Raw genomic sequence first — 18,353 nt, forward strand, 5'->3', positions numbered from 1 at the left:
TCTAACTTTAAGGATCAGATAGCTAAGACTCAGGATGGCTCATAGATAATTGTTGGAACTTGGCTGATTCAGTTCTTGGACTACTGCAATTCTGGCAATGTTATTGTTTTACTTTAAGGCAGTCCTAGGTTTGTCCCACCCCTTTGGGGTATGTAGTCAGGATGCCATCTAAAATGTCCACTCGTGCTGGGCTGCTAAGAATGTTGTCTCAAAGTCACAGGAGATTTAAGAGGATTAGGGTGGACAGATCCTACCCACCTTCGTTACCGCTAGATGAAAGACGACCTTAAGTTTTGAACCAGTAAAGCAAAGGTATAACAAATCAATTTAATGGGGAATTTCTATTTCAAACTTGAGGTAATTATTTGTTTTTTTAAAAATGGTTTAAGACTGAGCTATCTTAGATATGACATTTATCTTCACAGGGCTAGGTGCTTTTGTAGCTCAGCACTTGGAAACAGGTTAAGTAGGGAGAGGGAATCAGATTCTTATTTCTAATTCTTAATAGTTTCAAGAAGGAGACTAATGTAATGTTTTTGTACTGAAGCTGCATGTACTGACAAAGATCCTTGCCATGCTGCTCTTGTTGCAGCTGTTGGCATGGGTCATCTACTAAAGAAAACCATTTCAAGAATCTAGATTATTATTTCTCCGATGCAGTCTTGTTTTTATTGTACTCACATTTGTTCTTCTGTGCTGCAGATGGTGTGCTGAAGGTGGAAATCTGATTTGTTGTGATTTTTGTCACAATGCATTTTGCAAAAGCTGCATATTGCGCAACCTGGGTAGAAAGGAACTATCCAATATTATGGATGAAAACAAAAAGTGGTACTGCTATGTGTGTAATCCAGAGCCTTTACTGGATTTGGTCACAGCTTGTGACAGTGTATTTGAGTGTCTTGATCAGCTATGGCAACAAAACAAGAGGAAGAAAGACTTTGAAAAGTTTAAATTTGACAATGAAAAATGTAAGTCTCCAGGCCCTCATGATAGTGACAAGTCTGTAGATCATGATTATAAAAATACTCAAAGAATTTCCAGTAAAGACTGTAATGGACAGGAAAAAGATACAAGTTCATTAAAGACGCTTTCTTCAGGATCTGGGAGTATTACATATTCTTACAAGGCATTAAAAGTACCAAAAGACATTCTGAAGAAGGCTCGCAAACTAATTGATACAACTGCCAACTTGAATATCAGCTTTGTTAATTTTTTAAAACAAAAAGACTTGGGTGAGTCTGAACCTAATGTAAACATGAGACAATTGAAAGCTTTTAAATCTGTGCTTGGTGATCTAAAGAAAGTGCATCTTGCATTGGAAGAGGTTGTAGATAAAGAGATTCAAGACTTGGAAATGGAACAAAAAATATCTACTGAATCCTTACAAGAGTGTGTTATCAAAGTTGAAGCACAAAAGTCCACTAAAAATGAGAATTATGTAGTACCTGGTAAAATAATTGCAGAAAATTCTGTTTCGGCAGAAGACAAATCTGATCAAATGGAAGTGACTCTGGTTTCAAGTGAACTTGATAAGGCTACTGAAGATGAAAAGATATCAATAGAAAAAACTAAGTTAATGCTTAATTCAGTGATGGACAGTGTTGAAAATGACAGTTCGTTAAGTCATCCTTTGGTCAAAAGTGAGTCTGATGCTGCACATGGGAGCACTAGTGTGGGGCTAGAATCAGAAATGGGTGAAGCAACTTTGCTTAACAGTTTAGATGAAGCTTTGCAGATGGGATGTGTTTCTTCACTAACTGGAGGTTTGTTTGAGACTTCTGACTCATTGCTACCAGATTTGGATACAGTGAATAATTCTGCAAGTCACTGTACAATGCTCGATACAGTGTTACCTAACGCACCTGTTGAAAGTCACAATAATTCTGGAAGATCTTCAGAGCTTGACTCCGATTCTAGTATAAAATGTCCAGTGAAACGTGAACTTTTAATAAAATTGACCCCAGTTTCACTGAAGAGGTGTAAGAAAACAGCGCAGGGTGTACGTAGGAAAAAATTGCTGAAGAGGCGTAAACGAGGTGCTGCTGGGGATGATGATAATGAAGTCAAGGCTGCTGGGGACGGTGACAGTGAAGCTGAAGCTGCAGGGAATGGTGACAGTGAAGCAGGGGATGGTGACAGTGAAGCTGAGGCTTCAGGGGATGGTGCTAGTGAAGCTGGGGCTGCGGAGGATGGTGCTAGTGAAGCTGGGGCTGCGGGGGATGGTGCTAGTGAAGCTGGGGCTGCGGGGGATGGTACTAGTGAAGCTGGACCTGCGGAGGACAGTGATAGTGAAGCTGAGGCTGCAGGGGGCGGCGATAGTGAAGCTGAGGCTCCTGTGGGTGATGGCAGTGGCGTGGAGGCTGTTGGGAATGATGGCAGTGAAGTTGAAGCAATGAGGGGTAATAGGGATGCTGGTGGAGTGGATAATGGGAGTGGTGCTCATGTCGCATCAGAGTCCGATGCAGATGATGAAAACCATGACGCTGGAGAAGACAGCAGTGGTGATGTGGGAAATGGTAGCCATGTTCATGCAGGATTTAGAGATGGCATCAGTGCTGCAGGCAATTTGATTAAAAACAAGAAGATTGTAGAGAAACCTCAAAAGAGCAAAGCAAATTTTTCAAAAAAGAAGAAAAAATCTAATGAAGAAAATGTTGAAAACGATACTGCAAATGATGCATCGGTTCTGTCAGAGGACACTGATACAAAGCGGTCACCTCGTATAAAGACTACCCCCCTGAGACGTCCTGGAGGGGCAGGGATTGTCAACTCTAGATCGGAGGAAGACACTGATAGTGGTGGTGGAAAAAAACGTAGGAAATCAAAAAATAAAATTAAGGACAATGAGAAAGTAAATTCTTCAGGTAAAGTCAAGGCTGGCCGTTCAAAAACATCCAATAAAAGTGTCAAGTCTGAGATAGAAGAATCTGATCCTGATAAATCAGATACATTGCATAAAGCTGGTGAGCAAATTACCTCTGACTCTGATGAGATACCAGAAGTACTGAGAAAGGCAGCAGGGAAATGTGATAGTTCATCTGATGCAGATAACAAAGATAGTGATTCATCCAAAAAGATTATTAAGAAGGCAAGTTTGTTTGGTCTGAGAAAGCGAATGCCACGAGCAAATAACACAGATGGTGTTAAACGGAAGAGGAAATGTTCATCCTCCAGCTCAGATTTTGGTGGAAAGGAAAGAAAAAGAACTAGTAAAAGAACTTGTGTTGCTAATAAAAAAAGACGACATCATTCTGACTCCTCGAACTATGATTCTGACCTAGAAAAGGAAATAAAGAACTTGAGTAAAATCAGTGCTGCAAAAAAATCATCTTCAAAGAAAGCAAAAAAGCAGGCAACAGAGGAAGATGATGAGGATGATTCATCTAAAGGTGATGAGAAAGTTGCTGCAAAATCTGTTCAAGAAAAGACGAGATTAAAACGCAAGAAAAGAGCAATGGAAAGAAAGCAGACCTCTTCATCCTCGTCAGATGGTGATGAAGCAGCTGAACAAATGGACAAGCACGATCTTCCTGGAGAAGGAAGCAGCGATGAGCAAAAGATACAGCCCATCATGGAAAACATTGTTCTTGCTACTGGATCTGGATTTTGCCAGTCATCGGGTAGGTGAATTTTTATTAACTTTTCTCAAGTGTTGTTTGTGTGCCTTGTATTTATGTCCTCATAGCATGGTACATTTAGCTGCTTTGGCTTTCTCCAAACACTTAGCAAGAACCTTAAAAACTGAAAATCATTTCTCTTAGTACAGATAGAAAAAAAGATGAATTTCTACTGAGCTAAAGTTTTGATTGAACTGTATGTTGAATGTTATTTTTGGCAGGTGGAAGAAAGTCAATGCTGGATTAAATACTTATTTTTAAAACTTGTTTTCAGTATCTGAGCATTGCTGGCAAGGCCAGCACTTATTGCCCATCTCTGATTGTCCTTAATAGGGTAATGGTGAGGCACCATCTTGAAACACTGCAATTCTTTTGGTGAAGATACTCGTATGGTGTTTGGTAGGGATGATAAAAGATTGGTGATGTAGTTCCAGGTTAGGATGGTGTATGACTTGAAGGAGAACCTGCTGGTAGCAGGTTATCCAAGTCTCTCTCTTACGTACCTGGTGCTTTTGTCGTCCTCAGTAGTAGAGGTCACAGGTTTCGGAGGTGCTGTAGGAGTTGCTTGGGTGACCAACTGTAATGTATTTTGTAGATGATACACACCGTGGTCACTGTATGCCACAGGTGGAGGGAATGAATGTTTAGGGTGTTGATTGGGTGCCATTCAAGGGCAGTCACTCTCATCTCGTGTTTGGAATTCAGGTCTTTGGTTAGTGTTTGGACCAAGGTTGTGATGAGATCTGAAACCAAGTAATCATGGCAGAACCCATTTACAGATATAATGGTTTGCTCTTGTGTATACATTCCTCACTTGGTAATAAGTAGTACATCAATTCGGATGAAATCTTTTCAACTCCTCAGGCTATTTACAAGGTGGTCTTTGATAACCATGTGATCTCTGGATATGAAGTTACTACTAAATGCTGGCATTAAGTTTTTTTTTAAGGATCTTTCCTCTTCATTTTTAAGTAGCTCTTTGAAGACAATATTGTTGATTAATCTTGACGATATTGAGTGTCATTGTAGTGAAGGATTGATGCTAGTGTCAAGCCAAAAAAAAGCAATGTGTTCTGAATGTCGATGTGTTCCAACATTTGGGAATAGACCTTTACTTTTCAATTAAATTTATTGTAATGTTCTGATACTTGTACAAGTAACTATACAAGTGAAAATATTTGTGTACAACTGTTAGTCTTGTCATCAAGATCCTGAAGGCTCTCAATGGGGTAGATTTGGAAAGGACACGTCATCTTATGGGGGAATTCGGTGATCTGTTTTTTTTAAAAAAAGGAAGCCACCCATTTAAGATGTGTGTGATTAATTTTTTTTGATAGTCATGTATCTTTGGAGCTCTCTTCCTCGAAGAATGGTATGAGCAGAATTTTTGAATATTTTTAAGGATTGATTGCTGATGTGCAAAGGGATGAAAGGTTGTGGGAACGCACAGTTGTAGTTATGATTAGGTCAGAAATGACAGTAGGCTTGAGGCCAGATAGCCTAATCTTGTTCTTAATTTATGTATTTGTAACACAGGTGAATATGAACAGTGTTGAACTGGAGAAGACCCTGCTCTACCTAGCCACTTTTGCAATTATGATAGTGTACATATTAATATATAAACTCCCCACAATACAAAAGTCTTCTCCTGATCAGAGCTTTGAACTTGGTTAAAAACTCAGGCTATTCCTTTCTTAGGCTGTGCTGAACATGGTGTTATCCATGACTTACTCAGAGGCAGGTGTGGCAGAGGAATCAAAACTAGTGCAGAAGAATAATATGGATCTGATAATTCTGTGCTGTACTTGTATTTTGTAAAAAGTAATCTTTGCCCTAGCCAGAACAGAAGGTACAGCTTTCCCTTAACCTTAGTCGCTTAGGCCAGATATATGATGATGCTTGGGAAAAGGATCACCATATAACATCTAATCTAGAACTGGCCTTGAACAAATTGAAATTGTGACAAGCACTTGAGATCAACTGAAATGATAAGATCTGTTTCGTAGAGTATCAGGTGCCTTTACATTATAGAAGCAATTTTGTTTGATTTATTGTTGTACTTAACTAATCAGCCACCATATCTTTCTCTGACCATATTTCTTTTGATATTGGATGCCTATTTTCATTCTTATTCTACATATATACTTAGTGTGGCCCATTAATTGTTTGTGTCTTTTTCCATTAATCGTCGTTTGGATCTGCATGACTATAAGTATTTTGACAAAAGCATCTCCATCATATTAAACTTGGGTCTGGTGATGTGTGCATACTGGATGCACAATGGTTACAATCATCACTCACTTATTCCACATATTATTTCTTTTCAACAGTTTATATTACATGGATTGTTTTTTTTCAGTTTCTGGGTTTTTAAATCATTTAAGTGCTGAAGTCATGCAAGTTCTTTATAGCCACTTTCAAATTATGGATTAACATGAAAAAGGTATTTTTGCAATTTTGGACTTAAAATCCTATTACATTTCTGCCACTAAGATTACAAATGGAACACTTTAAAACATTGTTTTGAAACTGAATGTATTAGGCTAAGCACACTCCAGCCATGTGTTTCTTTATGGTCCCCGATTCCATTGCCAAGAATCCTCTGGCTGCAGCAAGTGAAGCAAGTATTTAGGTGTGCTGGTTTGACCTCCAGCTTACTTTTGACTTCCACATTGCAATGTACAATTATGGAAATTGGGAACGAGTTGCCTTGTGCTCTCCAACATGCTGGCAGTTCTCCACAAAGCTGCTGGCCAGTGAACAGGACAATCTGGCCTAATGAAAGCACTGTAATTTTGTATAATGAGTCATAACTTAGTCTTGTGTCTTTACAGGTGATGAAGCAGAAGGCAATTCAAAAAATGTCACCCAGTGTGCCAGTGATGACTATGATGATGATCCTGAGAATAGGTAATAATTTCTACATTGTGAACTTTACAAAAACTTGCTTATTAGAAATGCATGTTGTGTAGTCATGGCCATTTCTTTAAGCACCAAAATTTAATTATAGCATTTGTTCCTTTTGTTTTAAACCTAAGCCCTGTTTTATGTTTGTACGAACACCTGAAATAGGTTCAAGCCTTTTAATTTTCACAAACCTTTTTTATAATAAAAAATATTTGTCCCATATTTTTAATGAAACTACGTGGTTCAAAATGTTAAAAATGGAATTTACTGTTCAAAACTCAGGTTATTTGTCACTGTTTAGTGCTAGTTTGCATGCATGTTTTATTGAATATTATCCATAAGGTTACCACATTTTTTGGAAGTACCTGGGAAAATTTGTGTTTCAAAATATGTTCATGGTGTTTTCTACCTCTTAATTAGATGTGCTTGCATCATGCCAGTAAAATTGGCCAAACTTTAGCTAATTACTAGATGAGGACTTTTGTTTAGAGTTTCATTGTGGACTGGGATTTCTAATTTTTTTCTTTGATTTGGGAAGAGTAGAAGATGTTTCTCTACTTAAAATTGTGTTATAAACTTGTCTTTTTATCTTCTATACATATAGAAAAGCTCATTTAACATTCTAATTTTTATAAGGTGAGGAAGATTGAAAATGTAACTTGCTCATTGTGATGCTGTTTTCGAGGGAGATGACTAGGTCATAATGCAGGCTATTAAAACCATTTATCTAATATATTAACTTGGGAAGAGGGAAAGGCAATTTGGGCCAACAAAGCTAATCATTTTCTTTCAATCCCAAGAATAACGCACAAGCTCTTAAAAATATTTTAAAAATCATATTTGGTAGCTTCTTGTGTAATTGTCACAGAGACTGGAGGTGGGGGCTTTGCTGTTCATGAGACGAGAATGAGAGTTCTGTGTCCCCAGTTTCTGAATTTGGGTTCAGGATTCTTTGGTATTTTGAAGACCCTGCAGCCTCTAGTATACACCCCACAGTTGTTTTATCCAGATTTTTTGGATTGAACTTTATTTGGTGGAGAGGGAGTTATTGGCCAATGAGCAGGACAATCTGGCGTGATGAAAACACTGTAGTTTTGTAATGAGTCATAATTTAGTTTCATCTTTGCCGTGTGTGTTGGTTGGGGCAAGTAGAAAAATTGCTTCCTACTAGGTGGGGGTAGGTTGTTAGGAGATTGTTAAACAGAATCACCAAATTAATGGGGCAATCAAAACTGAGCAGAGATATACCTCTCAACAGGCATTTTTGTGGTTGTTATAACTTCTGTCTGCACAGTTGCATGTGCATTCACACTCTAGAAACGTTACTTCTGGCTTATCTAACCACTAATTTAAATTTTTCAACAAAGGTGCTGGTTAAATTCAGATATAAATAAAGAAATGAGGGTTATCATTTGATGCAGCTGTTAACAGTAAATAGTTTTAATGAATACTAATGATGTCTTCCTGATGAGAAATGGGATTTGAATGCATCATGACCCCATGTGACTTTTTGACAGTCCTGACTTATGTTCAGCTGGTTAGAATATTGGACAGAATGGTCTAAAATATAACTTAGCCATCTTAACATAATTTTAAAATTATTATGTAGATTTAAATCTCGTCATTATCAGTGTTTTGTGGTATGCTGCCAAATACTTTGTATTGTATTAGATATTAATATTTTGTATTGCAAATCAAAGTAATAAAACAGTGCTTGGAAGCACTCAATTAAAATTAGTCTTACAGTGAATGTGTGCAAACTCGGACTGTTTTCAGGGAGAGAGACGAAATTGGCCAGATTTGAAGCACCCAGAAGGCATTCCAGGAAAGATTTTGTAGAGCTGTGAGTTAAACCACATGAAGAGTGGTATTCAAATGGGACAGACCAACTTCCATAATTTAAAACAAAAAATAATTCAACAGCTGTTAATTACTAAGCCATGAGCAGTTGTGCCAAATAGTAAAATTGACAGAATAGCTCAGTTTTTTAAAAAAAAGAGATTCAGTTTTGTGACTTTACCATAGCCTTTCGAACGTTTTCACATGGAGCTGCTTCAGTATATGTTAACCTTTTTGCTACGTCATATTTTCCACAATGTAAAATGATGTTTTAATGTTATTTTATGTTAACTATGTATTTCTAGACATTTTGGTGCTTGTTTTTTTTAAATTGTGCATAAAACATTTGCATTGGAAAAATGTAGAAAAGGCTGTCGTTTAAAAAGGCAGCTTTTTTTTTGCCTGGGACTGCAGATCTTAAGAATGCTATTATTGTGTTTGATATAGGGTGCAAAGATGCTGCTGGAAGTTTTTTTCTTGTTTACAGAAGGAAATAATTGAGATGTAATCACTGCCATCCAAAGTGAAATCAACCTACATTTTAAATTTTTAGCAGAGATTTTGTAGTATCTAGCTGAATCATACCCATGTCATTTGCATATAATAATCAATGAGCATAAATATTCAACCTTGTACTGTACATCTAATGGATTTAAAAATCTTCCACAGCATAAATGATTTTAATGTTTTAACATCAAATATTTTATAGATTATTTTCTGACTTCAAGGGGGTAAATGAGATTTAAGTCATTTCTTTGCTGTAATTCCTTTATTTTGATTAGAACATTGTCAAGATGAAAGTGTTCCACTTTTGAGTTGTTTTTGTTATGAAGTTTAGATAGGCTTTTGAACAAGAGATTGACTGAAAATGTTAAAGCAACTTTTAAAGCACACTAGCAGTGCATAATTTAAGAATTGGACAAACATAATACTTTTCACTGTAATAAACTGGAGTTTAAAGTTTTTCTTGACGTTTGTGTTACAAGTACCCTGCGTTTTCAGATTTCTGGAACTGCTTCAATATATGACAAATTTATTCTAGCTTGTATATAAGCAAGCAACTTCCTACTTTTAATGGTATGCAGTGAACGAATATAGGTACAGGGTCAAGTATGTTTCTAGTTTTGCTGCATCGGAATGTGAAGATTTTCTAAGGTATCATCATATTTCCATGTATGCGGAGTTAAAATTGGGCCAAAGCTGTTGTCTTCAGTTGATGCTGCCTCTAGACTAGTAAAAGTAAATGTAGCAATGCATTCAGATTTGGTCTTAATGAATTTTTTTTTTGCCCTTTGCATTAAAGTGACTTTCAGCCTCCTGCAATTAAAACGTCTTATCTAGTGCTCAAGTTCTTTGCATTTCTGATGGTTGAAAAGCATACTTAAAATTGACAAAAATGTAGACTTTTCTGTTGGAGAATACTATTTCCCTTTCTGATTGGAAACATGCATGAACCTGAAATATAAACAGGTTGGCATGAACAGCAGAGTTAAATTTAATCTGATGGAGCTCAAAACAAATGATGATCGCCTCCTATTTCTTGTATTCTTTTGCTTCTGTTACGTTCTTGTCAGAAGCTGTGAATATTGGGCAGCAAATGGAATTAAAATGCATGATCATCTGTGATCTTATTGAATAGTGAAGCAGGCTTAAGGACCAAGTGGCCTACTTTTCTTTTTGTACTTGTGCAGCTTATGACCAGTGGCATGATATTTGTTTGCTATTGCAGCAGGTAGAGAACCATTCACTTTGTCTTTTACCTTGACAGTGTTGAGATAGACCAAATATTATAATCTTAAAACTGGCACTAATTAACTTACTGGAAGTAGTGCACAAGCAATGTCAATCCACATGAATTTATACCAGTATGTTGCAATTGACTGTTGAAGTTGCAAAAGAGGACCTTAAATAAGTTCTTCCATCTTGATGAGTTTTGTTCAGCAATTCAAAGTGGTGCTATGTCCCTACACAGAGTATCTGGTCCATGGACGTGAAAATGTCTCCACATTCACCACTTCCCCCTCGTATAATTCAGTGGGGTCAGATAGCACTCACTTGTCAATAATAAGCGCAAGCAATCTTGGGCATTACCATCAATTAATATTCTATTTTTAAATGTTGGCATACCTACTTTCCAGCAAAATTTATTGATTACCAGATTTTCTAATAGAATTAGTTGAGTTTTGGCATTTTCAAATTTTTTCCCCAAAGCCCAGGAGTACTAAGATGCCTTGCATCCCTCTTGTTAATAAAGCAATTGTGAAAAATAAAGATGGGGTCACTAAGACATGGAAGTAAGTTTGTAGCAGGGAGGGAAAGAATGGTGGAAATACCTTGCCTTCATTCTACAGAGGAATTGTTGAATATTTGACTTGCTAGAGGCATACAAAGGCTTGTCAAAGTTGTTATTCTTTTGATAACACTTATCTGAAACAGTTTGTGATGTTTAAAGTGTTATAGAAATACAGACTGCTATTAATGTTTTGGAAATGAGATTTAACCAGTGAATCACTGGGATTTTGAGATAGCAAGGAAATAAAGGTTTTGATTAATTAGCTTCCTTTGAGGAAAATTTGCCAATGGACTGATGTGTGGCAAACATGATAAACCTTTTTTAAAGTGGCACTCGATTGTAAGGCATATCACTCAACTGAAAAATAAGCTAGTATGAATGGAGACTAGACTGTGACAAGATCTATAGGCACTCAGGAAAATATTGACCTAATTGGGACCACAATCTATTTAAAATTTTGGCTCTGCCAGGAGTAAGGGATTCCAGTTGTAAAAGACATTAAACTCTTCAGCATAGGCTTCAATTTTATGCAGTTTGAGGGTTGAGCTAAGGCAAGTTGGGCTACATTGATTTCATTAGTTGGTAAGTTATCACAGAAATTCAAGGTAATCATACAAGCATTGTAACGGATTTTGCAAGTGGTTGGAATATATAGAATTCCAGAGTATTGGTGAAATTAAATTACTAAAGAGAATTAATTACTGAAAAATTGTAAATTTGTAAGTGGAGAAGAGGTTAGTCTTGAGGTGAATGGCTTCTTTCTCTGCTGTAACGTTAAGTGATGCATTGTCTGCACAGCTGATATCGGTAAAGGCTGGAGATACAAGCTATCGTGGTTCTATTTTCTATGGCTCAGCATGATGCATTTACTAACTGAATTATCATGAGTCTTGGGGGCCCTAAAGTACTTCCAAATTATTTCTCTCTGATTGTGTTAGGATAATTTAAGTGGAAAATATTAGCAAGTTTGTTTTAGGTATGTCTAAAACTTAAACTAAGTTTTTTTTCTGAATTCAAGTCTCTGAATAGAGCGGTAGAGTTCAAACGGTTGATTGATTGAAAAATTGCATACTTGGATTTGCGAAAATGCCGTACCAAAAAACTAATACGTGTTTAAGCTGTTTTACTATCTATGTTTTGCATACATGGTTCTAAGAAGTTCATCAATATTCATATCTACAACATCACAACGTAGTGACCAAGTCTTTTATAAGTCAAAATGTCAATTAGAAGCTCTAATTTGAGATCAGCTGCATTGTTGAAAATTTTTCATTTTTAATTAAATATTTTAATTTACAGTTTGAAACAGACAATTGTAAACTGCAAGTAACTTATGGCTTCATTTCATCATAATTTATAGGGTTGAGTGTTGAAAACTTTGGTGCTTTCATCAAGTGCACAGTCAAGGAATTTTCTGTTAAAGTGGTTACCTGAGGTGGTTGTGCTCTCTTAGTTCAGTTCCCTATTCTTATGGGGCAAAATAGCTTTATTCATAATGCCTTGCCTTGTGCAGACTACATTACTGTGCTCTGTGTACTGTGCTTCCTGACCTCTTGTGTTACTTGGTGAAACCTGAAGATTAGATATGTTAACTTGATTGAATTTGTATTTGATTCAATTATATCAAATATATCAAATCTTTTGTAAATTTGTATAATTACAAGATGAAAAAGCAATTCTCTTGTGAAATCATTCAATGGTGAAATGCAGTAAAGAGGGTTGAGTACTTCAAAGTTCTTAATTTCTCATCATTTCTGCATGTAATTAAAATTTAAGACTTATCATTTCACATTTTAGGCAATGCATTTTACACAAGCAATTGAAAATTTGAATTGTGCATATTGAATTATTGTCAAGTAATTCCAGTGAATTTCTTTGATACTTCAATATTTGTATACTGTGCTGTGTATCTGCTGCTTAAATTGATCCATTTTTTTTGTCTGCAAATTATTTAATTGAGGAAATATGAGTGGTACAACTTGATTGAACCTGATCTGAAGCAATTACTTTTATAGTCTGAGGTTGTACCCACAAAAATTGTTTCAGTTCAGCCTGTGTTGAAGATGAGGACTTTGGCACTGATCCCGGCTGCTGCATCATTCCCTGAAAATTTTTAGAAAAAAATCTTCTCTGTTTCATCTGTGGGTTAAACTTGCATTCCTGAAGTAATATAGTTGAAAGGGGAGGGAAGCATATTTCTATTATCTTGCACAGTTGGCCTTTGTACAATGGATTTGCAACAAGGAACTTGCACAGGATCACTGATTTTTGAAATGCACAGTATGCTACCTGAAGTGCTTAAATGAACCTGAAACCAAATGGACGATGATTGGGTCAATTGACTGAAGAGTGACAACTAACGTTTGTTGCCCAGTGTATTGCCATGGATTGGGTTCTAAGCAGCTGATTAGCTGACTTGAAGTGAAAGTACCAGCTTCAGTCTGGTGGCCAGCTCAGGAATCGGAATATGCAGAAGACCAGAAGATACTGCACATCATCACACTTTAATACAGTGTAAGTAAAGAAAGCATAAGACAAAGGAAACTCAGCTATTTTTATCTTCAGGTGTAGACTTAAGTAATCAGACCTGTCTCTTGATTTAAGATGCTGCATGTATTTGTGTTTCTTGGTTATCAAGATTATCAGTTATCACTGTTGATGCAGTGGTCAGTTCTGTATTATTATGCAGCAAGTCGTCTTCACACAATTCTAAATGTTTGGATGTGAAATCTTTAATTTCACTAATGTATAATGAATTCCTCTGATAGATTTATTGAATTACATTTAATCATTATCCACAAGAGGGGCACAGACTTCTCACAGATGACAAAAAAGGTGGATGCTACTAAGGTCCTCTCCTTTGTACCCAATGTATTCCCCAAATAAATATACATATGCCCTATAATGTTCTAAAAGTATTAATATTAATAAACATTAAGAACACATTGACATTAATAAACACATTAAAACTTCTAAGTACCTGAAAGGAAGCATTAGGTAACATAGTTCTTCCATTAAAAGTATTGAAACTTGCAAACAATGATTAGTTTTGAAATCACATGGTGCAGCTGCATAAACGCAGGCTGCTTTCTATTCCAATAGTGCACCATAGGAAGCAACTTGACCTTGTGGTCTCAAAACTGATCACAGTATTTATATAAACAATGCTTGGCTCTTCCATGTGTACGTGTATAGAGATATATTTGTTCTAAAGAAAAATAGAGATTGGGCTTGGGGCTGACTGTGTGCAAGTACATAAATCAGTGGATAGCAAATCAATGGATAACGAGGAATGAATACAGCGGTAGTAAGATTCTTTTAAAATGTTGAAATGTCACAGTCGATCACTAGAGGCTGATAATCTACTGTTTAAGTGTCGCTCCTTGGTTAAAAGTTCTGCTGGAATTTCACTGCCTATTTTCTCTGGAACAACAGTCTGGGTATTTTAACCACTTTTTTTGTTTCCCAAAATTGCAGTCTTGTGTTGCTGGACTTGTTCCTTCATGTTAAAAACATCTTTATGTAGCCTTAAATTTTTGAGCTAATTTATTTTTACATCTCCGATAAAAAAAAATAATTGGTAAGCTTAATGGCAAATTGCACAAAAGTGATTGAAATTGTGATAAAGCTAAAAATGAAACTTGTATTGCCACTATTGTTAGCAGAAGAAAATGCTCACATGATCTGTCTGCTCGAGCTCTCAGAACTACTGGTGTCTAGGAAAAACTTCTGTGGCTGCTGTTCTGTCTCAGACTGATTACTTTGAAGGGCTAACTCGATAGCGTCCAGATAGTACATTGGATTAAGTATTTCCTTCCCACACACCTTTCTATAAATATTAGTGCAAATTTACTTGACTGTAAAAGCTGAGTTCAAATATTTTAATAGATATAGCCATACAGATGTTGAAGATGTTTCAATAATTTGAGGGTTTTTTTTCTTGCCAAACTAAATGACAGCAAAAAAACAATCCTGCATAGAATTGAATTTTGTGTGTCTACATTATGTGTAATAACTATGCAACACATAGTGCTTTATGGTAACCACAGGATATATTGGCTAAATGTTCATGATTACTACAACTGAAAAATGCAATAGTATTATCAATTTATTGCAGAAGTAGCTTAAGCTGTAAGAATTTGTGAAGAAATATCACGCTGAACAAAAGTAAGTGCTCATCAGTGGCAATGGATTGTGTGGAATGTTGAGCTTGTAGTGGAAAGAGAAAGTATCCTCAGGCTGAAGAAGGTTGATGAAAATGGGTATGGGAGGAAAAAGCTACAGATAATTTATAGCTTGTCTTACAAGAAAAGTATAGTGAAGTGATTCTTTACTGTGGCTGGTAACTGCTCAAATTGGAATTCTTTCTCGTTGGGAAAGTAAAACAAGAGACAGCTGGTTTTTTTAGGTTATAATTGAGTAGTGGTTAAGTTGTTTTGAATGTGAAGAGTGTGACAGCAGCTTCACTAAGTATCATTTTTGGAAAAACTCAACAGTAAGGAACTTAAAGTCAGACTTGTGGCTACATCTACTAACCTGCATGGTTGAATAAGCAATATCTTTCCCAATGCCTCCCCAACGTCAAAATCAAAAAAAAAATCTGGCACGAAGGACAGATCTTAAAAAGTGGTCCCTTTTGATTTCAAAGGAAATAGATGAATAATGGTGCCAGATACATGAAAGAGAGCCAAGTTGTTGCTCCTATTTATACTTGAAAGAAACATGCAGAAACCAACTGAAGAATGGAGATAGGCAAGTGAAGGTAGCCAGATTTTAGATGTGTAATGTAGATGGCATCACCATTGCAACAATTAATGAATTAAAAATGAACATTGACACAAATAACAGTGAAGGTTTTACAATGGATGACACAATAGTGCAGCTAATGGGGCTTCACCCTCGAAGCTCCAGGAACCCGGGTTCAGTCTTGTCTGGTGCTATTTGTGTAGAGTGTCTTCTCTTTGTGACCTCATGGGTTTCCTTCCATATCCCGGTGCATTGGAAGGTTATCTTGCCACCGTAATTTGAGTTGATAGGAATGTATGGAGAATAAAATGGGATCAGGGTAGGTTTAGTGTAAATCGATGCTTGATGATCTGTGGAAATGCTGGGCCAGTGCAACTGCATCTGTAGGGTATGATTATATAATGCTAGCAATAGAACTGTGGTTAGAAAATGCAGCAGTAGTTGCCATATTCAAGTAGTTGATTAACTCACAGCAAAGCATGAATGATCAGCAATTTGAAGGGACGATATAATAAAACACATTATAGAGCATGCAAGTGCATCTTTGCTAGAGGTTTGACTCCCTCTTGAGGCTGTTCCAAGATACTGCATGAGGAAAGATGAACAGTTTTCTATAATCAATTTTAAATTGTATTGTTGTGACAATGCCCACGTTGTCTTAAGTTTATTTATAAATTTATAATTTTTAAAAAGTTATTCTTTTGCATAACTTTGTTCTTTGGACTGGAATGTATAAACTCACTAAGAGCAAGAGTAGGACATTTGGTCTCTTGACCATCATCAACTATTTAGTAAGATGATAGCAGATATGATTGTAACCTCTACATTCCCCTTGCTATCTTCCTTCCAGCCCCCCTCCCCACGCTTATCAAGTATCTATCTTTTTCTCCTAAAAAAAAATGAAGACTCTGCATCCCTTTTTTGTTTTAAGCAGTGACCTCTGTCTAGGAAGCACCCACAAGGAAGCATCTTGTCCACACCCTTCCTGTCAAGACCCATCAAGATTTTTGTTTCAGTCAAGTTCTCTCTCTAAACTCCAATGAATACAAGCTAGCATGTCCAACCTTTCCTCATAAACCAGCTAGCCCATTCCAGTGTTAGTCCAGTAGACATTTTCTGAACTGCTAATGTCATAACATTCTTCTTTAAATAAGAAGACCAACAGTGTGTATAGTACTATTGGTGTGGTCTCAATGTTCTACATAACTGGGGCAAATCCTCCCTACTTCTAAGTTCAATTCCGCAGCATGACATTATGTTAGCTTTCTTAATTACTTGTTGTACCTGCCTGATAACCTTTCATGACTCATGTGCTGGGACATCCAGAAATCTCTATCTCAGTTCTGCAATTTCTTAGCAGTAAGGTAAACTAGATAGAAGTAGGTTTTTATTTTTTTAATTAGTATTATTTGCAGTATCCTTTTGCAGTTTTAAAAAGAAAAATCAGTTGAAAGTACTCTGTCCTTCCAATTAAGCTGTTAAGATTAATTGCATAACTATTGCCTGTGCTTTAGTGCATTCCTGGGGGCTTGCATTCTTTGGATGAACTGTTTTATTAATGTTTGGTACATGTTAAAGATCCCATTACACTAAGTAGTGAAGGATTTCTTGACCACCTTTTTTCTGTTACTGGCCCCTTACAAAATATAAATTGGCCAGTGATCTTATTTATTCTGAGATCTTGCTATTCATAAGTAAATTTCTATGTTTACCTGCACATGAAAAAGTGTACATTATTGTGTAGCTTTTCAGGATAACTTGAGGATCTAACAAATTGCTAGATAAATTCACTTATATCTTTGGTTGCCTTCTCTTTTTCCTGCTTCTGGCATTGCCTCCCATTTGGCATCCACCTTTTTAGTGGTTGGTGTCTATATTTTTTGAAATTTATGAACAATTCATTTAAGCGCTTCATTGAACTAAAACAAAATTGAGCAGTACAGGAATAATGAATTGTTGAAATTTTACAATGTATAACTGTAGCCATTGGTAAAATATAGTCAGTCAAACTTGAATGAAAGTGGAGAAGGACATGAACAGGGACCAGAGTGGGATTGCACTGTTTTGGAACACACGTCAATTTACTTGCTGTAATTTTAAGCTTATTTTAAATAAGTTAATGTGAACATTTAATTTTGATTTTATCAGCATATTTCACAATCTCTAATATGTTTACTTGATGGGTAATTGTAATTTTGGTAACTTCATATAAAGCAAAAAACCCAAGTATGCTGAGGAATGTTCCTTCATTTTGATTTTGGATCTTTTTTTGATTAAGCAGCTTCATTTTGATTAAGGTGCTGCTGGGTAATACCTATGGGTATTACTTGAATTACCTAAGAATTATTAGTGATTAGTACAAAACTTTTTGAATTTGTGTAACATTTAAAAATCTATACTCTATTCAAATAATTGTTTGCATTCACCACAACCCCCATTCCTGATTATTAGAATTTATGTAAAATTTTAAATTTGTGAAAATTAACTGTGTGTGATTTAATGAAAATCTTTGCAATCTGGTTACAAGGAACTGCTTGAGTGGTGCTGTTCACGTAGGTTTCAATATGACATCTTCAACTTTTTTTTTCCCCTCTTTTGGCAGAATTGCCAAGAAGATGCTGTTAGCAGAAATAAATGCAAATTTATCATCTAATGATGATAAATCTTCAGAGGAGGAATCTGAAGAAGAAAAGAAGAAATCTGACCAAAGAAATGAACAAGATGAAGAAGAAAATGGTAAGCAAAAAAAATTATCTGGAAGTGTGAAGAATATTCAGTCAGTCCTACATGCATTATTTGTCCCACTTTCTAGGACAGAGTTCTTGCATTAATAATAAGCTACTTGAGGTAAAATATCATAATGCTTCATTTGTATAGTGAGTCCGAAAAATAGCTGAAAATTGACAATAAGTTAGTAGTAGTACATAAAAGAAGAATTTATAAGAATACCT

The 18,353-nt window shown here is 36.1% G+C and overlaps 1 protein-coding gene across 3 annotated transcripts in view; it reads left to right on the plus strand.

The window, feature by feature from the left end:
* The window catches only part of atrx (ATRX chromatin remodeler), a 153,395-nt gene that overhangs the window by 41,259 nt on the left and 93,783 nt on the right, over positions 1–18,353 (plus strand). For all 3 annotated transcript variants that reach the window (XM_052020767.1, XM_052020766.1, XM_052020765.1), the window contains exons 9-11: positions 703–3,620; positions 6,452–6,527; positions 18,005–18,138. In XM_052020767.1, coding sequence (XP_051876727.1) covers positions 703–3,620; positions 6,452–6,527; positions 18,005–18,138 — 3,128 coding nt within the window. The remainder of the gene's footprint in view (positions 1–702; positions 3,621–6,451; positions 6,528–18,004; positions 18,139–18,353) is intronic.

The sequence above is a fragment of the Pristis pectinata genome, chromosome 8 (genome assembly GCF_009764475.1).
Source record: "Pristis pectinata isolate sPriPec2 chromosome 8, sPriPec2.1.pri, whole genome shotgun sequence".
Lineage (NCBI taxonomy): Eukaryota > Metazoa > Chordata > Chondrichthyes > Rhinopristiformes > Pristidae > Pristis > Pristis pectinata.